At 42.6% G+C, this 24,742-nt stretch overlaps 1 protein-coding gene across 1 annotated transcript in view; it reads left to right on the plus strand.

The window, feature by feature from the left end:
• The first annotated feature begins 2,084 nt into the window (after positions 1–2,084).
• PDE6D (phosphodiesterase 6D) overlaps positions 2,085–24,742 on the plus strand; it is a 34,605-nt gene continuing 11,947 nt past the window's right edge. The window contains exon 1 of the mRNA XM_058031434.1: positions 2,085–2,223. Within this exon, the coding sequence (XP_057887417.1) occupies positions 2,174–2,223 (50 nt within the window). The 5' untranslated portion in view covers positions 2,085–2,173. The remainder of the gene's footprint in view (positions 2,224–24,742) is intronic.

A 24,742-nucleotide genomic window follows, 5' to 3' on the forward strand; every position in this document is an offset into this window, starting at 1 on the left:
TCCACAGCTGCCTGGCCCTGCACTAGTGACAGGAGCCTCACACTTCAGCTGTGAGCTCTTCTGTGATGTTCAGGAGCTCCTGAATGAGAGGCCTGTGCCTCCCAGCACAGCAAGGTGACCTTGGGAATTCTGAGACTTGGCCAGGAAATGCAAAGGCTCCAACTTGAAACTCCACAAACATCCCTATCCCTGTGCTAGAGAAGCCCTTCAAAGCTGCAAGAGTTCCCTTCTATGAGATCCACTTGGTCTCTGGCTCCATCTCTGAGGAACCTGAACAAAGGACAGGATGGAGTTTCTTATGACTTCTGTAAACCAGCATGTCCCACTTCCACCTGGCAGGCTCATTTCCTACATACAACCAATTGTTTCTGCCTTTTCCAGGTCTGCTTTTGTCTTGCTTGCCTTTTCTCCTTGTCACTCTTTTCTCCTCAGTGATCTTTAGTCCCTCCTCTTTAGAAAGCATGCAATTCCACAGCCTAGCTAAAACCCAGGATGGACTCTTAACAAAATATAGACATATATTGGCACAGCTCACCCCTGGCACTCTGCCCAGACTCAAAATGACCCCTCCATACACTTAAACTGATAGTGGGAAATTGAGCATGGATCACATACATCAGGAAAAGAAATGCTGCCTATTTTTATTATTAAGATCTCTTGTCAGTGATGCTGGCAGTGGCCTTGCCCTTATGCATTAAATGGAGCCTTTATTAACACTCACAGTCTCCACTTTTGCACAGTGGGTGATTTGGAGGCAAGTGGAGCCGTGAGTGAGTGCATTGATGGCACCCTGACTGTTCACTGGTCCTCATTTGAGGACTGGGTTACAACTGCTGGCTTTATTTTATCCATGACTTAATGCTTTTATCAGTTGCACTCAGATTGTTAAGAGAGGGGTTAATTAGTTCAAGTTAAAGAGCAGACTGGCTCCTGAAATGTGCTAACAAATCTGAGACTCCCCCCTCCACAATCAACTCTGCTACACAAACATAAAGGCTATAAAGATTATTAGAGGGCTGGAGCACCTCTCTGATGAGGAAAGGCTGAAAGAATTTGCATTGTTCAGCCTGGAGAAGGTTCCAGGGTGACATCATTCAGGCCTTTCTGTACCTGAAGGGGTCCTACAAGAAAGCTGGAGAGGGACTTTTAACAAGGCAATAGAGTTCTAGTGATAGAACAAGGGGCATGGCTTCAAAATGACAGAAGGCAGATATAGGTTAGATATTCGGATGGAATTCTTTCCTGTGAGGATGCTGAGGCACTGACAGGTTGCCTGGCAAAGCTGTGGATGGCCCATCCCTGGATGTGTTCAAGGCCAGTCTGGATGGTCTTTAGTCCCTTTCAACTCCAACTGATCTGTGATTCAAATTTCTGCAGCACAAAGAAGGCTGCCTTTGTTCCAGGAGTAGCACACTATTTATCTTTAACCTGCTCCACAATGCTGGTGCTGTTGGCTCCGGCCTCGGGACACGCAGAACCTCAGAACGGCGAGGTCTGGGAGGGAGCTCTGGCGATCAGCCAGTCCAACCCCTGCCAAGGCAGGGTCACCTGGAGCAGATGACACACAACTGGTCCAGGTGGGCTCTGAAGGTCTCCGGCAGAAGCCGCTCCGGGGCTGAGCACCCGGGTCCCCACATCACCCGAGCTCACGGGCGGAGCTCCGCGAGCAGCCCAGAGACGGAACCTCGGGACCCCCACTGCCCGGGAGAAGCGCCAGCCCAGCTCCAGCGGCTCGGGGCCGCTCGGCCGCCCCTGACGAGGCCCGGGGCGGCTTCTCACCCCCTCGACTGCTCCCCGCTGAGGCCTCCCGGCCCGGGGACAGCCCGCTCCCCCTGCCCGGTCATCCTGCGGCGCCTCCATCGCCGCCACGTCAGGCCCAACCGAAGAGTCTCAGCAACCGCTGCGCACCCACCCTTGAATGAGGGAGAGCGCTGTCTGATTGGTCAGTAGCGCTGTCATTCCTGCGCCAGAAGGCGGGGCGAGGAGGGGACGGCAGCGGCTGATTGGTCGGCGCGGCGGCGGGCGGCCGCTGGCGGCCGCTGGGGTTGGTTGCGCCGGGCAGTGGCGGGTGCGCGGGAGGGAGGGGCGGGGGGTCCTGAGGCTCCGCTGTCACCGCCGCGCTCCCGCCAGGCCCGGCCCAGCCCCGTCCGCCCGCCCGCGGCGCGGCAGGACCATGTCGGCCACGGACGAGCGGGCCAAGGAGATCCTCCGCGGCTTCAAGCTGTATCCTCCGTGCGGGGGCCGTGAGGCGGCGCGGGGGGCGCGGGGATCGCCGCCCCGCTGTGGCGAGGCCCCTGGGGCGGGAGGGGGGTTGCCATGGCGACGCGGGTCTCCGTGGCGTCCTTACCCCGGCGGTGGCGGGAGGGTCCCCCGGGGCTGGCACCGGCCCTGCGCCGGCCGGGGCGGGGGCACGGGGAGGGAGGCCCGTGACGCCGGGCCGGGGGTGAGGGGTCCCCGCGGGCAAAGCCCTCAGCCGGGTGGCGGCGACCACCGCCCCTGCGGCCCCTGCGCGGCGCTGGGAGCGGCTGGGCCGGGGGCGGCGGCCCGGGCAGCAGGAGCCCCCCGCCCGCAGCGAGGACAGCTTACAGAGGGCAGGTGAAGTAGCTCTGCGCCAGGAGGATCTGATCCCCTTCCCTCCGGCCTGCGCTTAAGCACCTCTGCTTGGAAAGGAAATACCTGGTGCTCAGGTCCAGGAGCTGCTAAACACCTTGTTCCTTGTCATACCGTGAGGTACTGGCACATGTCTTGGTCGTGCAGTGTCTTTTCTTGCTGACGTATTCTGCGTGTAAATGCCTTTCTGTGCAGCTCGTTTAAAAACTTTTCATGTTGTGGCTTTCCAAAAGCATTCTGATTTTATGCCTGTGGTACCTGGACGTGAAGTTAAAGCTGATGAAATGAGATAGATCTGAGCTCGGAAGAGAGGCGAGAGCCTTTGTGCACCAATTCCAACCCAGCATTTCAGCAAAGTAGAGAAAGACTCGACCTAAAGGCCCACGTTCAAACTAAGAGTGTGAGAAATAGTGTAGCTTTATTTTACATGTGGAATATTTTACTGAAGTAAATTCTTCTAAGCTTAGAAGGCAATTGCAAGCTTGCTGTCTTGCCCTTTAGACATCAGAATATTGTGAGTTGGTTTATATTTCTCTTTTTATAATAAAAAGGACAGAAGTGAAGGAAATATCCTCTTGATCAAAACCTATTATTTCTAAACAGGGTGGTGGGGCTTTTTGTTCTGTGAGATGTTCATAATCTCTATGCCAGCTGTAGCAGGATCTGATTTTCTAGGTTGGATTTAGACAGATAGCTTTTATCAAACTATAAGCAGATGTTTTTCTTAACTTTTTTATAGAATCATTGCAGTCTCCCCCAGCTGTTAGTACTGCATCTGGTTCCTTTGCCTCTGTGCTGGCACTATTGACAGTTCTTTGTATCTGTGAAGATGTAGAATTTTAGCTGTCAAAACATAAATTAAAAACCTTTTGTGCTGGCAATTAGAAGAATAAGCTTCTGACAAGACCAGACTAAAGTGTTGGTAGAAGTGAGGAGTGCCTTGAAAGTTAAGCCTAGGGAGCAAACTCTTGAGTGCTTTTTGCATGTGTTTGTACATAGTCTTTATTGGATAGCAGAATTTCCATAAAGGTCTTTGTCCAACTCTGAATGAAATAATACTTTTTGTTTTTTGCTGTCCTAAAGAGAAAATGCTTTTTGCTCTTTGAGAGGAAGGATGTCAGACAACAAACTATGATCTCAAGCAGCCATAGCATGGACAGAAATTTTATTAGAAGCACTCTGCAGTCTGTGTTGAAGTTCTCAAGTCTAGTCTTCCTTTTTTGTCCTTGCAAAAAAAAAAAAAAAATTAGTTTACTTCTGGCAGGACAGCTTAAGTCAAAATCTGGACCACACTTCTCCAAAAACATGCTAGAGTACCTTGATAGTTGCCACAGGGGCTGTGTAGTGCAAAGTCTGACAAACAGGAAAGTCTGGAGAAGCATTTCATAACTGAAACTCTTAGCAAGTTGAAATAGTTGAGAAACATCCCTGTTGCCTTTAGTAAACCAGGAGAGAGGCTGAGCAGACATTCCTCATTTGTGAGGAAGCCTTGAGACACCACACCATCCCCACAGGAAACTGCTCATGCCCAGCTGTGACCACGCTCCCTGCAAGGGAGACATCAGCTCCATTTCCCTTCCCTGTCCAAGGGCAGGGTCTGTGCCAGGGACAGTTGCAGTTTAGAGATGCTTTATCTCCCAGCCACCCTATTGTACTCATTTCATTAGCAGAAAGGAAGAGAGAAATGTGTTCTGAAAAACTGCTCAGTTTATACTTTAAGCACCTGAAAACTTTCTCCTCTGCTCCCACACGGGAGGGAGTTGAGCTCCACCACCTTAAGCACATCTGCAACCCTGGCACTTCAAACTGAACTTGCTTTTAGCACAAGAGAGGAGCCTGGCATTGCCCCCAGGGGCAGTGTGCAAGGGATTCCTTGGGAGGCAGGAACAGTTGCTATGGCCAGAAGCATCACTGAGGAAGCAGGCTTCCAAAATAATCCCTGATTTTAACACAACAGCAGACACTCTAGCTGGAAGTCCAGTTCACATTGAGTAATCAGAGTTTCCTCCAACAATTGTGTTTACTTGTGGTTCCTGAAAAGGAGTTAATTACAAGCTTTCCAACTCATTTGGGCATGCTGGATGATTGGGGCATGTGGAAATTAAATTATAGCCTCAATCCACCCTCTAATTTCAATTGAAAGATAGGTTTTCCTTCCTCTATGACACCAGTGCAGAAACATGTTGTGACTAATGTCCCAAAATCCAAGCCAGGAACATTTATTCCGTCTTCTCATGGATTTTACTATTTTAAAAATATTAAAACCAAGGGAAATATATTTGATGCTTGCAGGAAAATGAGAATATTATACGTTATTGGACTTATCCTAAGAATTTTTGTGGCACCAGTGAATATTGAACATTAACAGTCCAATAAATATGCAGCAGAAAAATTTTGAAAGCAGACAACAAACAGAGCTCATCACTTGTTCAGGGACAATATTTGCTAACAGAGCTTGTAAGTGTATTTATCAACAAACTGCTCTGAAGGCACTGCTGTTCTGAACAGCAGTTGTTACACCCAACACAATAGCTACAGGTAGTTTAGTGCTGTGAAAATGCACTTGTTTGGCTACAAGCAGCATCAGTCCAGTTGGTGACTGAAGATCCATTTGTGAGAAGTATTAGCCAAGTCTTATTTCTGCAAGTATTTATGCCCCTCTGGTCCTGTGATCTCAAATGTATGAAATTCAATTATGCCTTTTATTTTTTTTCCCTGGAAGATGGGAGAGTTACTCTGTCAAGCTATAGAAGGGCATTTTACTTGGCCCTCACTCAGCCTTTCAACACATTCTTCAGATCTTGTTCTGTCATTTTATCTTCAGTGTGTACTATTAAATGCATGCATTTAGCATCCTTTATCAAAAGAAAGTAACACCAGTGATGTACTTCCCCAGCAGTTAAAGTTCAGGATTGTTTTATTTTGATGGCTCCCCTTTAACCATTTGTGGGTTGCCTCTTTACCTTTGTTCTGAGATCAACTAGCACAGAATTATTTTTTCAAAATGTGCTAGAATAAGGACCCTGTAGATAGTTAGTTACCCTGTTTAGTTTGGTTTGGTTTGCCAGCATTTGGAAAGCATCCATGCTGTAATTAGAAATGTCCAGTCATGGTTTGCAGCAGCAGATTCACATCCAGCTCTTGAGGGACCTCAGTCCAACTTCTTGAAGCAGTTCTTTCTGTGAGGTTTCAGTCAGAGCAGAAAGGAAGAGAAAACCCCAATGAGTTGGTTGATTCTCACAGGATGGTTAAAGTGCCATGTCTTGCCTCTCCACACAGGAGTAAGGACATCTTTCTATCTTAAATCTTACAAGTCAAACAAGATATCACCTTTTATTTGCTTCTGTACAGAGAAGTCTTATCAAAATCTCTGTAGGATTAATTGTCCTGTAGCTGTTTATCAGTTTAGGATATGTTTTTCCATGAACTTCATTTTAAGGCTGTGTAGTGGCCTGTTCTTCAGAAGTCTCCTGAAACAAGGCAATACAGTGAACATAAGCAAGAAGAGAACATTAACTGACAGTATTAACTCCAGAACAATTACAGAGTTATGAAACTGAGTTTGTGGTCAGTGTAAATATACACCTGTAGCTCAAGCACTCCCAACTTGCAGGCAAAACTCTCATGTCAAAGCCTGGCCTACTTTCCTACAGTCCTCAAGTTCCCTGTGCAGCATCTTCCCAGCTCCCAGAGCTTTTTCCAGCTTTATTCTCACCATTGTTTTTCTGCCTAGGAAGTCTTTCTCTTTGAAAGATGGGTAGAGCTGTAGTGAAAATACAGTTACACCAGAATCACTAGGAATATCTATGAGCTTTTATATTACTCTGCAGACAGGGAAACTTCCAACTTCATCCTGGTCTGCTGTACACACAGGAACTGAAGTTAATGACAGTCTTGTCCATCAATTCCTAGAATAGTCACTGTTCACTGAATAGTTTGATGCAGCATTCCAAAGTTGAGCAATCTAATTAGAAGCAACATTGAAATAAGTTTCCAGTTTCATTGTTGGGCTGGTAGGTGTTAGGCAGGTTATTCATTTGAAATTCTTACCTGCTGCTGTGTTTACAAAACTAACAAGGGAGCAGCTTTAATTGGCTTAAAGATCCCCTTTGGTTTTGAGGTTTCCTTTGTGCTTCCTCAATTCTCACTCTGTATAAATTCCTTACATTGGAATAGAAAGACAAACCATCAATTTCATGGGTTAAAAGGAGACACTGGCTAGCCAGAGATGGAGCAGGAGTTGCCAGAAGCTGGGACATGTACTCTGTGGAGACCCAAAGCAGAACTCACATGTAGCTTGCTCTAATGCAATTTTAAAACACCCTGGAAACCATGAGTTTGTTCCCTCTCATCCATATTTCTGGTTTTTTGAACCCTCTTACTTTCTACAGAACTTAAAGTACTTTACAAGCAAGAGTTGTCCACATTCCCAGTTAGTCTGATTGGAACAAATTCCCACCCTGGCAGCATTGAGAGATCTTTGTTTCAGAGACCAGAGTTTCACCCAGAAGCTTTAGGCTGGTTGTAGTTGGTAGTTGAATGTCATGGTAGCCAAGGTACCTTTATCATATCAGAATTATTTCCAGCATTTGCAGAAGTTCTGCACTATGCAATGATCTCTAATTCTGGCATGCTAGACACAGAGTCATCATGTTTCTTATGACTGAGTCATGAGGCACATCTGCAAATAAAGCAAGAGCAATTTTACCAGGTTTGGTTTTGCCTGATTCCTGAGTGAACACCAAAAACTTCATGTCCTCCTCTTGTTAACTCTCATTGAAAAAAGTGTAAATATTTAACTGTGCCTAACCTGTGATTTGCATTAACTTGATATCTGAGCTACAGTCAGTTGTCTACTTGTCACATTTGATGCAGTCTCTGTGTAGTGTTGGAAGTGGGGGTTTGTGCCCATGACAGTGGGAGGGACATCACAGGATGCAAATGAGTTGCCAGGTGCCACAGAGAACACGTCTGGCATCAGCTTCAAAGTGGAGGTTGACACTGGAGTTCAGGTTTTTCTTTTTAATCTGCAATATTGCTTTAGCACTTTGTAGTTACAAATTTATATCTAAGATTTATCCTTTGATCTCTCCAAAGCCTACCCATCCAGCATTTTACTGGAATTATGGTTTCAGTATTTTTAATTGCTTGCTTAGTGCCAACCTAATGAAGTACTTAAAATAATGCAGGTGTCATTAGCAAAATTATTTTCCCTTGTTTCCTTTGTATCATATTAAGATATCAGTTACTCTTTGCATCCTTGGGAGTCATTGGTGCCTTATTCTTCAGCTGTTGTTACAGTATTTGAATTTCCACAGAGCAGAAGATAGTAATTTAATCCATCAAGTGAGACCTGGTAGAGCTTCTTTCCCCCCACCCCCTGCATTTTCACAGCCAACATACAGGATAAAAGCCAAGCTTACACACATACAGAGAAGTAGGGGAGATATCCAAAAATCCTCAAATTAAACAGATAATGTTCAGAGGAGGGTTTTTAATATAGATATCTGATGTGGTTCTTGTGTCTCTGGCAAAAAGAGTTTTCTGTTACCTAAAGCAGCCTTAGTGTGGAAGCTGATTTGACTTGTTCTAAGGTGTTTATCTCTGAATTTAGGCTGATCCCAGAAATAAAGTTGAGTCAAAATTTTACTTGAAATTTGTAAGATAGAGGCTACTATATATCTTACATTTATGTAAAAAAGCCTCTTCTATTTCTCTAAGCTGGGAAGTTAAGGCAACTTCAAATTTGAGCTCAGAGTCTGTTAAAGATACCAGTGCTTTGCTTACATCCAACAGTCAATGTTTGTGTAGAAATAGGAGGTTGCTGCATTCCCAGGTACAGGGAGCAAGCAGAAAGCATCATGATCTATTAAGGTCCACATGGCAACATTGAATTTTGTCCTTTTTTCCCTGCATATTAGTATCACAGAGTTTATAAAATTTAGTTATTTAAAAGGTGATTTTTGCACATCTGTTGCTCTCACATCTTAAGGAGCACATCATATGTTTATTCTAGATATGCAATAAACTGCAGTAGCCAGCACAAAATGTGTAAAGCTTTTCTCAAGTGCTGCCTTTTTGTGCTGAGAATAATCATAATCAGGAGCCCTCACAGAAGCAGGTTTGTCATCTGTGTAGCCTCACTCCCTGAGCAGTTTGAGGGAGTATCCCCATGCACTCACTGGGCATTGCTGTGAGGTTCCAAAGCCATTCAGCCTCATGCCCAAGCAGACACTGCAGGACTATTGGGAGGCTCTGTCCAGAAGACACCTGACAGCAACCAGGGGTTCTCTTAGGAACCAGATCTCAACTGCACATTGCTAAATTCTAGTTGGCAGCCAGGATTTTCAGCTGTGATTATGAACTCAAGATTCCATTGTCATATTTCTCCTGAGCAGAGTTCTCATTGTGACAGAAATGTTATGTGTAGAGGAGACTTAAGGGAAACAGTATCAGATTAATTCAGTCATGAGTGAGTCTTTGAGTTGATTGTGTTCATGACTAGAATTTCAGGCAACATTCTTCTGGAAGAATGGCAGGCTTAGGTAAAAGGAGGAAGGAAAATACATTGGTTTTTTATTTCAGTCAGCATTTGGGATAGCAGTGCACATAAGAATATTACTAAATTTATCCTGTATTGAAAGAATTGTCTAATAGGAGCAATAGTTTTCCATTAGAGATTGAGAGTGCAGGGCCTTATACTCAGTAATTCTACAGAGGACTGTTTATATGGGTTGGTCTGTATGCTACACTGTACCTAACCTTCAGCTACTCTGTAGCAAGTCAGAAGCTTATTTGGTCCTTGGGACAGCTAATTATATCCATCTTTTCTTATTTATCAGGAAAGCAGGGAAGATCATACACTTTACTCACCAGTGAAAGCAGATTGCCTGCAGGCCTCTTTCCTCGTCTTCACATGACCTAATTTAAGCCTTTTGAGAAGGAAGGCTACACATTCTGGGAATCAAGAGTTCATCTGATGTTTTAAGTGTCAGAAACTTCTGATCAGGGACAGCCTGCTGAGGAAGCAGAGAGTTAATGTCAGGTCACTTTGGTTTGGAAGGTCAAAGGAAATTGTATTTCAGGAGGCAGTGGAAAAGCTGGCTATTTGCATGACTTTAAATAAAAATTTATGTTTGGGAAAATTCTTAGAGAAACCCTCACTAAGGGGGACCCAGTTTTGATTCAAGTATTGGCATGAACTGTTGCTAACTCTGCTTAAGGGAGTTCTGCAACACCCTCAACTGCTCTTGAAGGAAGTTTTGCAGAGAGAGAAGGTAGAGGAACAACCATTGTGCCCATTAATGTACTGCCATGTGGTGAAATGCCAACCCATCTGGAAACTGGACACCAAGAAATACCTACCAGCTTTAGCACAGGTGTACCTTCTGAAGGTACTTTAGACATTTCACTTCCAGTTTAACTCTTTAAAGTAGATTTGAGTGCGTTAGAATATTGGCCTGTCAGTTTGAGTCCAGCTTAAGATTTCACTGTTTCTCTAGTAAAGTTACTTTCTTTCCCAGAAGCTGAAATAAAGAGGGGAAAAGTCCTTCTGTTTGTTACTTTGCTTGAACCTTAGTTCAAGCCTTAAAGTGAAATTTAAAAACAGCTCAGTCCAGGAAGTGGCATCCTGCTTCTGAGCAAAGAGACATCCAAAAATACCTGCTCTTGCATTCTTCCTGCCCCATGCTTCTGTCACAGCAGCTGTACAGAGCCTGAATTGCCATCCCCAGCCACTTGTTGCCTCATTTTCAGAGTCACCAGCCAGGCTGCTCAGATGAGCCCTGCAGCCTCCTGCATGGAGGCTTTAAACAACCTCAGCAACAGGCTGAGGAGCAGGAGCTGTGCTGATGGCAGTTCTACCAGCTGCTCAGCTGTTCAGCTTGAGGGAGAAATGAAGCAGCAGCTGGGGAGGGCTGTAAGCAGAGCCCTCTCCAGGCACTGCTGCTGCTGGGTGTTATCCCCACAGGCTCAGATCAGATCACTCAGTGCAGCCTCGTGCTGGGTTCTCCAGCTCTCAGCACCACCTTACCTGAGGAGGCTTCTCACACACCATTTTAGTTATCCAGCACCAATTCTAAAAACCTAGCTTACCATTATTTTAGTTTTAATATAGTAAGTCTGTGGTCTTATAATTTCATTTAAGAGAAATGCATTTGAGGTGACCTCAGTAAGGTAGCTATTTTCTCTTTGCCCTTGACCTGTGCAAGAAATACTTAGCATTACTGTGCTGTGTGAGCAGTTCCTGCCTGGTCACCAGGCAAAGTCACAAACAGGGTCTGGAACCATGCAGCAAGTGCCATTAGAGGCTCTATTCTGTGCAGCTCTCAATGGACCAGACAGAGGAAAACATTGGCTAAAAACCCCATGCAGCCTTGGAGAGCAAATGCTTGTTGTTTTTAAATGCTCTTTCCAGGAAGAGACAGAGAAGCCAGTACATTTCTCAATCCCATTTGGGCTGCTCATTTATGGAACTCTCATTAATCCACAAGGCATTGTTACAGTTGTATTGTTGCCATTAAAACACAGTATTTAAACAGCTCCAGAAAGGAATTCTTCTTTGTGTTTTCCCCCATAATTCCTTCAAAGGGAACTGCATTATTCTACTGCCACATTGACCTGAAGGGTTGGCTTCACAAGAAGGAAAAAACACTGGTTCCCTGGTTTTCCAAGCATCTTCCATTCTACCACTAGAATGTTTCTTTCCTCTCACCACTGGCAATCCCTCCATGACCACCTTCTCCCCATTCACACAAATGACAGGGGAGGCATTAACCAGCTGTAGCACAAACCTCTGCTGATCCCCCAGCCATGCTTTAAGGTTTTCTTTAAGGTTCTCTTTCTCATATAACTACAGCCCTGCCCGTGGCCAGCTGAAAAAGTTTCACAGTTCATGATGGTCTCTTGCATTTGTTTGCACTGATAAAACAGTACCTTGTTTTCCTGCTTAGTAACATTGTCTACATAATCCCTAGTGTTGCCAGTTCTGAAATAGTAAATGCAGTGAATGAGGCAGTAGAATGAATGGAAAGGTGCAAATTCAAATAAAAAAGGACTATATTTTAATGTAGGCACACCTGTAAAGGGTGCAGATAATGGCAGTTCTCCAGCTTTTTGTGTCTAACTTCTCCATATTTGCATTCACCTTAACATGAATGCTAATGAATGAATGCTTATGAAGTCCACACTTTGAAACACCAAAATAATATTTCATAAACATGACATTTGTATTCTCTGTAAGTCTAGCTTTCCAATAAGTAAATTTTTATTTTCTTGTTATTAATACCTATATTGAAAGAATCAGCTTGTGAATTACAGCTGATTGTATTTATACATTCTGTCCTTTTTCACAGCAGAAATAAGATATTCCATTGCTTTAGCTGAAAAATATATTAATATATTTTTACTGAAATGGCAAAAATCTGATTTAATGTATTCTCAAAATTTAACATACAGCAACAAGCATGTTAAAATAATAAAATTTAAACCTTAGTATAAACATGACTGTAGATTTTACTGACAGTGAAAGCTGTAAGAGCTGCTTGGAAGCAGAATAGAGTAATAGAGGTCGTTACCTTTTTTGTTGTTTCAGTGGAAGTTTCATTACTCTGTCTCCACAATAATGTTGTTTTTTCCTTTTTTCTGAATTCCAATGCATGCTAAAATAGAGATGCTGGTTTGGGCACAGACCCTCCATCTTCCTGATCATGGTGGTCCTGGTGACATGCTCTGAGGTTCACATCAGTGCAGGTCATGTTACTGCAGCTGTAGAAGTTGATCAAAGTACAGCATTCAGAACAAAATAATTTTGGAGAGGAGGTATTTTACCTCCTCTCAGCTGATTTGAAGCTGAATTGTTTCCTTGTACTTTCCCTGTTTTGCTGTAGTGCTTTTCCAAACAACTCTCTCTCTCTTCAGACTGCCATACTGTTGAACACTGTAAAATGTTGGGATGGTTAAATTGTCAAATCACTAGTCCACACTGCCAATTGAAGCTCTCCTCATATTCTGGACATTCCTAAAAAAACACAGTGGTTCTGATATGAAGTCCTTGTTTTTTGGAAAGTTCTGCTTCAATCTGTATAAATCCCCATTTATTCTTCCTCTTTGCATCCACTTTGAGCAGCCTCTGGTCCATTTACAAGATTAGTTTCCTCCTGCAACTGCCAATCATTCCCTCCTGACTATATTTTCATTTTGCTTTCATTCTCCACATGGTCTGTACACTCTTTAGTTTTCCTCCCTTCCTCAGAAGAGACAAGATAATGAACTTGTTTTCCTTGAATAATCATAGTCCTGTCAGTTTTAAGTGGAAAACCAAAAATTGTTTGAGCTGTATTTGCAGCATGGGATCCTGCCACATAGTACTCCAGAGGTAAAACCACTTTAGTGTTTCAGATCCATGACTTTTCTTTCTCTTACACATTAAATAATTATATCTGATTCTCACTTTGGTCTTGTCCTCTGAGTCTAGAGGGCCACTGACATCCACCTAAGTATTCACATCCTTACTGACTCCCTCAGCTTGGCATTGAGGTGTTCATAATCATTTGCTGCCCATTTGTGCCTGGAAAAACAGGGTAACTGGCAGTGAGGGTGCTGTTTTGTTTAGTCAACTCTTCTGGCTGTGTGGGTTGTACAGTTTGCAAGGCCAAAGCATGCCCACTTTTCATGCAGACACAGTCCAAGTTAAAAAAACAACAATCAAAACTGAAGTATTTGTAGCTCCAGTGACATTCAGGCCAATACTCTCCACAGGGACTGTATATCCAAGGAACCATTTGAGCTAATGCCAGGAAAAGTGTGGCTTGTTCCTCTGCTGTGCTGTGTCAGCAAATAGGAGATTGGCATTTGTCATTGTGGACTTCATGAAAGTGCTTGTTGTAGCTGTTTCTCTGGCTGATTTGAATTTTTATTTTGTTTATTAGATGTGGAGTGTGAGTGCCAGGGCTAAATGCTGTTTTATATAAAATCTCAATAAGATTAAATCCTCTTGCCATTCTGTAATTAATTTCAAGGATATTGTGTTGTTTTCCCAGAGAACTTGTGGTGGTCTCTAGATGCATTCCTGGTTACAGAACAATTCTGGAGTGAAACAGTGAGGGATGTGCTCTGTGTGACATACTGTGGGGCAGTTAAAGGTTGCAGAGGTTCAAAAAAAGCATGAAGTGCTTTGAGTAAACCACCTTTAGGAGAACTGAGTGACTTCTGCTCTGCCAGCTCCAGCATCACATTTCTGCCTGCACAGGTTCCACTGGGCACAGCTGGGAGACTGAACAAAGCAGCAGTTCTGTGCTCAGCCAGTATTGCTTCTGCTGCAATAGTTAGTTTTCACTCCTGTCATAAACAGAAACCCTTCCAGACTAATTACCAGATGTACTGCAGCAGTAGCACTTGTCCCCTGAAGGCTGCAATTGGCATTTGCTTTCAAAGCTGTGTAAAGAGGATCTTTTTGGGATATCGTTCATTTTTGTCTTTTTCCAGCATTGCTTGTGAGAAAGGGCAAATGAGCCCACCTGGAAAAGGAAGTTCAGTTGTCTAGCCTATTTTTGAGTAGCACACAGAGCTGTAATCTCACCTTGAGGGAATACACACCATCTTTATGCCAACTGGCTTGGGCAATATGGAATTTGCTGGTGCCAGGAGTTCTTGAACAGATGTAGCTCCACAGTGTAAATGTACTGCACTGGATAAAGCACTGTCTGTACTTTTCTTCCCAGTGTCGAAGAAGAGGTGCCAGTGTTGGAAAAAGCTCTACTCTAGGCAAAACCATATTGTTCACATGCTTAAAATTTACCCCAGTTTAACCATTTCTGCTTGATTTCCCCACTGTAGATACCTTTATCCCAGTTCCAAGTCACTTCAAAGCTTTGGAATTGGTTTCTCTTGGTGGAGAATAAAAACATTCAGGCAAAAGTTAAATAAGGGATGGTCAGCTCAACTCTAAATTCACTTTGTGCATTAATCTGGATTGACTCGACTGGAGTGACAAATTCCCTGTTAATTTAACTGCCAGAGAAAGGTACTGTTTAAAAATTAACATTGTGTTCAAAAGGTGTTCAGTAAGGGGAGTTCAGACAGAATCAGTGTGGGAATGTGAGAGAAATCCAGTGCTTGACCTTCTGTTCCTGCTTTCTCCTGAGAGTGCCAGCAAGAATCTCTTTAAGTGCTCCCTTTACAGCTGATTTTGGTGGTGTGAACACCTGCCTTTTAACAATTAGGATAACACTCACAGGCTCATTTCCTGGAAGGCAGGAGCTATCAGACCTAATGACTGCAGGCTTTATTGATCTGGTGGGGAGGATTTGGAGCGCTGACACACAGCCTGAAGTTTCCATGGCCCAATAAAAATCTCTGGGTCCCTGAAGTCCTTTGCACAAATGAATTCTTCCTCTTTTACAGACCTCTCTGAAATTGAGACCTGTCTGTCTGAAGACTGAGCTACAGATTTTCCCTAAATGTTTTTACAAAGTCTTTTTCAATAGTGATTTTTTTGCTTTGTTCTGTATAGGTGGAAACACTACTTGACAGAAACACTGAAATCTCCCCTGACCTAGTTTCTGTCCTCAGCAGCACAACTTAAAGCACACTCTCAAACACAGTTTTATTTCTGCTCTTTCCTGATTCCCTGGAAGACCAAACAAAAGCAACTTTATATCAGAAATGTAAAAAGTCAAGGGCAGAACTCTCTCTGTAGGGACAACTCTCTGTCCTTCCTATGAAAGACACCATTGAACACCTCTTGATAGGAAGATGCCTCCTTTCATGTACCAGATATTCACCAGTTATTAAGATTGCTGGAGAACAGCAGAGTGTCATTTGAATCCCTTAAAATGATGGCTCTTGAGGACTTCTGTGGTAGCTGCAGTTGCTGATATATCCTGTGCATGGAGGGGTGTTCTAAGGACAGCTCAGAACAGGATCTCTCCCCAGTAACAGTGCAGTGTTCTTGTAGCCTCTTCCAGCCTTTGAGCAGTTAACCAGAAGTAAGAAGTCTTTTAAATGTACAAAATCCTTGATTCTGCCCTGGCCAGTCTTTTGCTGAATAATATTTTTAAAAATCACAATTCCTCCTGGTTGCTAAATTTGATGTTCAAGGACCTCTGTCAGAGTCCTTGCCAATGCAGCTCTAACTGTTGAATTGTCATGTCTTACACACTAAATCTGGGGGATTGTTTGCTTGGGTTTTGTTTCATGAAGACTGAGAAAAAGAATTCCATTAAAAGATGGAATATGTATTTGTTCTTTGTGGAATATTTTTGCCAACAGAAATTACAATCAAATTCTTGAGTAAACAGTATCCACCTGAGAGGTAACCAAGCTAGCAGGGCTGTTGACTGCTGACACACTAATCACCTACTTAATGTTAATATGCAGCAGTACAGGAATGATTAATAGGAGGCTTTACAAGCATAGGTGTCTGGGTAGTGCATGCATCCTGTGTGTGTGCAGGACGTGCTGCTGATCTCTGACATGGGCTGCAGGCCAGAGGAGCAGCAGGAAGAGCCTGATGCTGCTGACCTGCTGGACATGCAGTGCTGCTGCTGTACTGTGCCATTCTTATCCTTGGAAATGGAACAAATAAAGGCTCTTTACAAAGAGGAAGCCTGGTTGAGTTGCTTGGAATTCAGGCACAAAGAATCCAGAAGAATTTTTGCACTATTGAGAATGGCAGCCTGGTAAAATAGTGGGTTTTGAAATAGAACTCTTTTGGATTAATAAGGGAAGCCTTTATGCAAAGTATTACTGTAATTGTAGCTCATGTTCTGATTGCCTTATCAGGGGAGATGCATCCTCAATGGCATCTTTGTTTGTCATACAATGAAAAGAGATAGAAAATAAGCAATTAAAGCAGACTTATTGAAATACCATAAATCTGAGCATTCAGCTATGCACTTCTAGCTAAGATTGTTGGTTAGTTTTTGTATTAAAAAAAAATAATAAATTATTGCTGTGGTCTGTACTTGCTTTGTAGTATGGCCAGACTACTGACAAAGAAAAATTTTCTTTTTTTGTTTCAGCTGTGATCTTTTCTCTCTTCCTGCTTCTCACCCTAAAGCAGTCTTTATAAATGTGCACATAGAAATTTGAGGTTAATTAACTCTGTTGTATATTTGGGATCCTTGTTACTGCAATGAACCTTGTAAAGAAATACTACAAAATCTGACAGTGGTAATTTTGAAAATAGATGGACTTTGCTCTGATTGTGTATCAGCTGATATTTGAGTAATAAATAGTGTATTTTTATTGCACTTTATGAAAATGAACAACAAACCCCTTGCTCGCTGTTTTGGGGTCTAGTGCCACCTAGACATGGGCAAGTCCAACATTAAATTTGTTTCTTCCAGGAACAGAAGATTCCCGGGGAAAATTCAGCAGACATCTTTTATATAGTGATAAACAAATATATTTTCAGAAAAAAATGGCCTGGGTTTATCCTGTAATACCTCATAAGAGCAGTCTAATATTAGCAGAAGATTAATATTGTTCAGTCATTTAAATGTGAAATCTTTATGGCATAGATTTTGAGTTAAATCTCAAAGACTCTTGCTTTCTAGCTGTGTGTGTGTGTCTGTGTGTTGCTTAATCTCCCTGGCCAGTGCAGGGGATGTTGTGATCTCCTCGTTAAAGACGTCACACTGAGAAGATTGGAGTAGAGGAATAAATAGAACAAGTGCTAGAAAGCCAAGCAGCTCATCCTGGTTGAACTAAAATGCACCCCACACAAACCACCTTCCCCATAGATTTGTTTCTCCTAACTAAAACTCAGTTCCCATTTTGTACAGTATGAAACCAGCTCATTTGAGGCTCTGCTAAGTATGTTGCATGGGTTTCTGAAATGTTGTTTCACCTAATTGTGCTACTCAGTAGCCAGTATTTTTTACAGGTTACTCCTCTGGTGGAGAAAGCAGACAAGGGCAATAGCTCCCAGAGGGCAGAGAGGCTCAGAATTGGGCTGGTGAGGTTCAGTACAGAGCTTGAGCACTTAAAGGTCTGCTGTATCTGGGCTGGCTGTGTGCAGCCCCATCTCATTATCATTAGCCTGTTTTCCTGACCTGTGCACCAAAATTAATCTGGGCAGGGGCTGCCAGATCTGTCCAGGCTGACTCTGTCTCTCCAGGTGCCAGGGGTGCAGTCACAGTGTGTGTCCCTGAGACAGGTCTGCTGCTTCTCCTTGGAGCTGGCCTGTGTGGAGCAGCAGGGCTCTCAGATGTTCAGACGCCCTTCAAAAGTGACAGGTAGATAGCTAAGAATTGAAGGATGTCCCACTGAAATATTTTAGTGTTTGTGATAATAAATTGCATTAAAAGAATTGTGCATTGCACAAGAATAAGTGGAAAATGAATCCTTGCCCATGCTCAGCAGGATCTGGTGAGGCTGGAACTACTGGGAAGTTTTTCAAGCAAAGTTAGGTTAGGAAAAGCTTGCTGCTGGAAATTACTGCTTTTTTCCAGAAGTTTTTTTATTCCAGCACTGTGCTTAGTCTTTGTCCTCCTCTGATCCCAATAGATTCTGAAAGAATATAATGAAAAAAGGAAACAAGGCAGGATGCAACAGCATGGACATTTCCACACAGTCACTGCTTGCAATCCAGCTCTGGGAAACTTTGGTGGATGTGGAAACAACAAATCCCAAAGTGTATTTCCCTTACAGTGCAAGGGATATCTCAGTGTCACAGGGCCATCTGTGGATCCTTGTAGAGCTGCTTGGGTGTTTGTTCTGAAAGCACAACTGCCTAGCACGGAGTTTATTTTTAGTATTTTAACCAAACAGCTTCAAGAGTTGGAAATTTCTCTAAAATTTAATTACTCAGCCACTGTCATCCTGTGTTCAAGGAGTCTGATTTGAGGCTGACAATGGAGTAACACTGTTTGGACTTACTTAACCAAAATGTGTTTACATTGGTTCCTCTCTAGGAGTTCTTTAGACTCATAGTCCTCTCTGAATGTCATTCTGTGCAAAATTGATGATCTCTTTGTACAAAATGGAGCCTGCCTGTCCCTGCCAGCAGTGAACAGCCACAGAATTTGTCCCAAGACTTTGTCCTTTCAGATTTACTGCTGGCTGCCTTTTGCAAAATTGTGCTGCAGTTCCTGGAGCTGGCATTTGTGAGGACAATTTGAATACAGGGAAAAGTGCTGTGTTTGTACCCATTCACTGGGCCCTCTTTTACACCTAATGAGCTGTGGAAGGAAACCTTGTCTGTTAAAGCACGTTAGAAACTTTGTATCAGGGGCATCACTAGTTTTTAGAGTAGTGATTTTTAAGCTTATGGGGCTGCTTGCCTTAAATCAGCAAAAAGAACTTGTGGTGCTGAGCGTGACGTATACGCTGCATTCATTGGAGCACTTTGAGTTCAAAATGTACTGGAGTGTCCAGACTTAGAAAAGAAAAAGGAAAGAAAATTTTCATAGGAGCTCTAGTTGAATTAATATGAACTAAGGCAGGAACAAATGCTATATTTTCCCCCGTGACTTTCCTGTTTTGTATTTCTGGTGTTTATTTAAGTTGTCTTAAAAAATATATTATTGATAATATTATTGATAAGTTTCAAAGGTTTACACATGTTTCTAATTTAGAACCATTTTGCTTCTGTTGGTCAGAGGCAATACAGCCATTTTGCCGTCCTGCTTTAATATGGCATTTTAGACACTTAAAAATCCTTCTAATTCTGCAAGCAGTCTTCTTTATTTCCTTCCTTCTCCCCACTTCCATTAGTAATCCTTGGCAGTGATTCAGAACCACCCTGCATTTGAGATAAGGGTGACTGAGAAACCAACAAAAGCAAGAGAAACAGAGTGAAGGAAACCACTGGCACCCACCCCACAGCATGATGGCAGCAATCTGTGCTCCTGCAGCACTCCAAGGTACAAGAAGAGTTTCCATCAGCCAGCAGGCACAGTTCCTGGCTGCCTAAAGAGAGAGGCAGTATTGTCTGTTGAAGCACAAGTCTTGAAGCCAAACACCTCCTGAGATGCCTTTGCTCCTCTCTTACTGATTCCTTGTGTGGCTGTGGGCAAGTCTCCATGCTCATTTCCCAGTCTCTGCAGCAGGCAGTTATTAAAAAGCTACTTTGAGAACATGAGTTGAAGTTTTTGAAGGACAGTGTAGTACTAGGTAAGGTTGAAGTTATTGATCAGTGAGCTGTGCTGTATTACCTGTTCAGTGGGGTGTCCTGTCTCTCCTGTTAATTGCTGAGGTTTGCCTCTTGTCTGGGGTGGCACTTGCTAGATGACAGTGACAATGACAATGTGAAGCTGTGCACACTGATAGCACAGCTCACGCCAAAGCCAAATCTCTCACCAATTTCCAATCTGCATATCTGTTCTTAGGAGTACATGATATATTGGTGTCTCCAGTAAATTACATATTCATTTCAAATATGTGGAACTGATAAATCTGGACTATCAGAAGCAGTCTTTGGAGCTCAATAGGCTGGTGTGCTGGAGAGCTCTGTATGAAGAGATGAAGGAGAAAAATGAAGGTGAAATGAAGGAGAGAAAAAAGAAATTAAAGACCAATGAGGGGAAAAAAAAAGCACATAGTCCCTACATAAGCACAGGCAGTTGGAAGTCATGGAGGCTTTTTGTGTTGTCAGTTGCTTATTTTACCAGGGGACACTTTCAGCCCAGGATGCTGCTTGGAGTTGGATGGATGAAGGGAGCAGCAGGGGGACCTGCTGATGCTCAGCTTTGCCATTCTCAATAAACATCACTTTGCTCAATAGAGAAGTTATTGCAGAGGCCTTCAAGGAACAAAGGCATTGACTGGCCACAAGCAGTGCTGATAAAACTGCCTCTTTAGAGCCTTTTAGGTTTGCTTTTTCTCCACTTTTCACACAAGGCTACAGGTCATTCAAGTGAAACTGTATGAAAATGCCAGCTAAGCAGCCATGTTTATCCCTTTTAAAAATTTGGTCAAAGAAGTCATTGTTCCTCTGCTCAGGTCTGTGCCCTTTCAATATGAAGAAGTGTGAAGATCCTTTTAGACATAAAAAATCCAATCCTCCAGTGTTGCAAAAATGACATGAAATCAATCCAAGCTTTCTTTTATAAGCTAGCCAATATATTGCATATTTTAAAACAGCTGAATAATTGTATAAAATAAAGAGGCATATTGAAGTTTAAAATGCCTCATTCCATTAAAGCTGATTTTGTTGCATGACTGTCGTGACATTGGCTCTGCAAAGAACAATAGTCCATAACAATTTGCAGGGAGATAAATTCCTGTGAGGGTGTCTAGCTGCAACCTTATCTATGAAAATGAAGTTAAGCACCAGAACCCCTTGATAGATTGTTTCCATGAAACTCCCTCTCATTCACTTATTGCTGAGAACCTTGAAATGTTACCATAATAGTTTAGCTGGGAAGAAATTTTTGTTTTGAAGTAGTTAAGACAAAATAAAATTATTTCAATTGCTGAATCACTTTCAGTGTTCACTTGCAGAGAGGAAAATTGTTTGATGTGCTAAAATTAAAAAGTGGACAAACAGATTCCAATTTTTGGGGGGTTTAAAGAATTTAACATAATTTTAAGCATTCTGGATGTGGCTCCTCAGTCTGTTCTGTAACCTGTCTTACCTTTTGATGTAGGCCAGGCATCTTCTCTAAGAAGTCCCAGTGTTTTAATTGTATTTTTAGTTTCTCTTGTATACATGGTGTCTCTGTTAGCTTTCTCTGTACTTACATTCAGTTTTGTTCTGAGCTACAAGGAACCCACTTTAAAATTATGTTCTGATAAAGCCCTATGGATTTTAAAGGTCACATTCTTTTCTTGGATGAATACATCATTCCCATTGACTCACCTGCTGTTCCTACAAACTCAGAGTATTACTGATGACATTAATTATGTTAATATTCAAAGGGTTCTTAGCACAAGCTCAGGCTTTTCTAACATGCTAATTTGTGAGATGCATTTAAAATGCAGGGAAGATGGGAGGAGTTGGGTGTTGCTGCACTGGAAAAGAGAAAATAATTTTCTTTGTGCAGTTCCTGGTCCTGCAAGGAATGATGAGTTTTTCCAAGTTATTGATTGTTTTACTATCTAGACTGTAAAGCAATCTCCAAATGTGATCACATGTTGTTTTTCCTGCTGAGGCATTGGTAAAGGAATTCTGTCAAGGCTATTGAGATAAGCCAAAGAAAAGCTTAAAAAACACAGGCAGCAGAAAACAGCAGAAAGCCTCTACATTGCTTCAGCTGCTTTTGTTTTGGCACTGTTTTCTGGTTCTAGGAACCATTTTAACTTCTGTCTCTAGAGGAAACAAAGCACATTTTTAATAGTAGCAAACAGATCAGGCACAGAAGGCAGCTTGCTTGCTCTGACATGGGAATCTGCCCCCCAAAACAGTGATGTGTGTGTAGATTTAATTTGGAGCTTTCCCCCACTTTGAACAACATTATATTCATTGTACCACAAGTATATTTTGGGTTTTACTTAAATTTTTTTGTTAGGGATATCAAATCTTAGGGTATGGGGTTTGGGTTGGGATTAGAAGTGGTTTGGTCTCCCTGGATTGAGCTTAGTTCCCAGAGAAGTGCCTGGCACGCTCTCCAAGAGCCTTTTCTTGCAGGCTTTGCTGGTGTGCCAGGGTAACAGGGCAGTCCCTCCACCTGCCGCAGGCAGGAGCTGTTCAGGAGTGTCACACGTTGTTGCTTTTGTCTGAAGAAATCAAAAGTTACTTGCAAATGCCTAAATCAGTTTCTGTTGCTCAGCAGTGACAAAAATTGCTGGAGTTTCTAAGAGTTAAGCTTCTTCAAACTAGACTCATCTGAACTTCATCTGACTCATCCTGAAGCAATAGTGTCTACATCCCTGATCAGCTGCTTGCAAACCACTATAATTTATTCCTTTTTCCCTTTTTCCCTCCTGATGACCCTTAGCTTCATCTTCAGTAGGTCTGTAACTCTTTCCTTTATATTGTACATCCATTTTTTTCTTGCTCCTTTGGTTTTAGAGAGAGAGGCAGAATAAGTGAAATGGAAGTTTGGCTTGGTTGGCAATTCTTGTGGGTATTACCAAAGAAACAAAACATTCTCTCACTCTGCCTGCCCATGCTGGACACTTCTCCTCCCAGAGTCTAGCAGCTCTCCATCTTCATTGTTTTATTACATGTACCTGCTTTTGTTAAGACAACTATAAGTGTCACTAATTCTGATTTAAATATTTAAGATTTGGAGAGATTTCACTGAATATTTTCAGACAGTTAATTGCCAACAGTGAAAATTAAACATTAATTTAAATTTCAACTCTGCCTTTTTTTGCTACCTGATGTCACTAGGATGCTGTGGTGTAGAGATGAATGTTAGTTGTTAATTTTGATGAAAGTGTTGAATAATATTTTTGTCTTTCAACCTAAACTGTTTGAAAACACAGACTTTTAACTGGATAAAATTTTTATTAGCAAATGCTGGAAGTAGGTTTACTTCATTTCCAGTGTTTGTAGAGGTAAACAGGTTCTGTACTTGTCTATTGGCATCCCATTGCAGCTGATCTGGTTGTGAACAGACCTAGGCTGCATTTTTGTTGCAGACTTCTGCAGTGTGCCTCAACATGAGCCCTGCTACATTGAAATGAATTCAGAGATTCAAGCAGGAAATCCTTGGTGTGGACATAGCTCAGCTTCAAGATGGTCACCCAAGGTGCAGGGAGGATGTGACACAAAGCAGGGAGCACTGGAGCTCCACTGCCCCGTGGGAATGGTCAGAGCTCTGTCTGCTTTACACAACAGAAGGGAGCAATAATAATTTCTACTCTCTTAGCATGATCTGTTGCAGCCAAGGTAAGGTTGGCATGGTGTGCAGTAACTTGTGTAACTGTCTTTCAAATATGGGCCAAGAGCAGCTTAATCCAGAGCTGTCTGATGGATGTTAGATGGAAATTCATGGTGTGATACCAGATCTGTGCACAGACACACAAAGATGTAAGGCAGAAAGTTTAAAGGGAAGTACAAAGTATACAAGTATATGATATTGTGTTGATCTTTTCACTGTGATGCTGTAGCTGTTAAATATATCCCTCTGATTACATAATTTGCTGTGAAATTACTTTGTTGGTTGCTGAGGATTTTTGCTGCATTTTGTCATGTGGTTCACATTAATCTGTGGATCTCCCTGGCTTCTGTTGTACAGCAATTTGTTTTGTACAGGAGACTTTAAAAGCAGGCTCTTTTACAGCAAGTGAAGGAGTGCCAGGAGTGCTTTGAAGGGATAATTGGCTTCCTTCCATTTAAGGATTTAATAGAGCACCTTTCCAGCACCTCCCATCATTTTGTGAGCACAGTAAACCCATATCTTGTGCATCACTCTAGGAAAGTTGGTTTATAATAGATGAGTTTTTTTAAAGTTCTGCCCCTGTAAGAACTGTCACAGCACGTTTTCTGTCTAATCAGGAACTCAGCAAAGTGTGCTGCTTTCTGAAAGCAGAAGTTGACAGTACTGTACCCCAAGGCTCCAGTAATGTTTGAGGAATAACTTCCAGTTTTTGTGTTTTGGTATTCCTGCACACAGAATGGATGGATGCTCATTCAGTAGATAGGATATTGCTCTGAGTTTCATCCTTAGGCTGGGAGGAACACTGCCAGCCTGTGTTCTTGTGGCTTATTAAACAGCAGACAGCAGCATTTCTCATGAGTGTGAACAGAGTGAATTCAAGGACCTGAATCAGCAGAACATCTGTGCATATGCTTAAATTGAAGCACACAATTAGGAGTTCTGTGGAAGAGTGATTTGGGAATTGTAATAAAAAGTGGGAGTAGAGATGGCATAAATTACAGCATGAATGGCATCAGTGGAGGAGAAGCGAGTGTAAGGCCATTTAGGTGATCTGCTTTGTAGTCCTGTGGTTTGGTAGTTACTTTGCATAATTTATATTGGTCCTTATTCCTCAAACTGGATTGAAACAAGTGAGATGAAAATGTACTTCTGGGAAAATATATCTGATATAAATATAATCCCTAAAGTCTGATCTTTACTTCCCTGTAAGGTAACCTGCTTTCCCATGCCATGGCTGCCTGGTTGTGTCTGCTGTTCACAACAGACCATGTAAAATCAGGAGTGAAGGTTGGTGAGTCCTGATCAGAAGCTTTCCTGGGTCTGCAGCAGAGATTGTTGTCTGAATTGTTCAGGGCTTT

Source organism: Melospiza georgiana, chromosome 10 (genome assembly GCF_028018845.1).
Source record: "Melospiza georgiana isolate bMelGeo1 chromosome 10, bMelGeo1.pri, whole genome shotgun sequence".
NCBI lineage: Eukaryota > Metazoa > Chordata > Aves > Passeriformes > Passerellidae > Melospiza > Melospiza georgiana.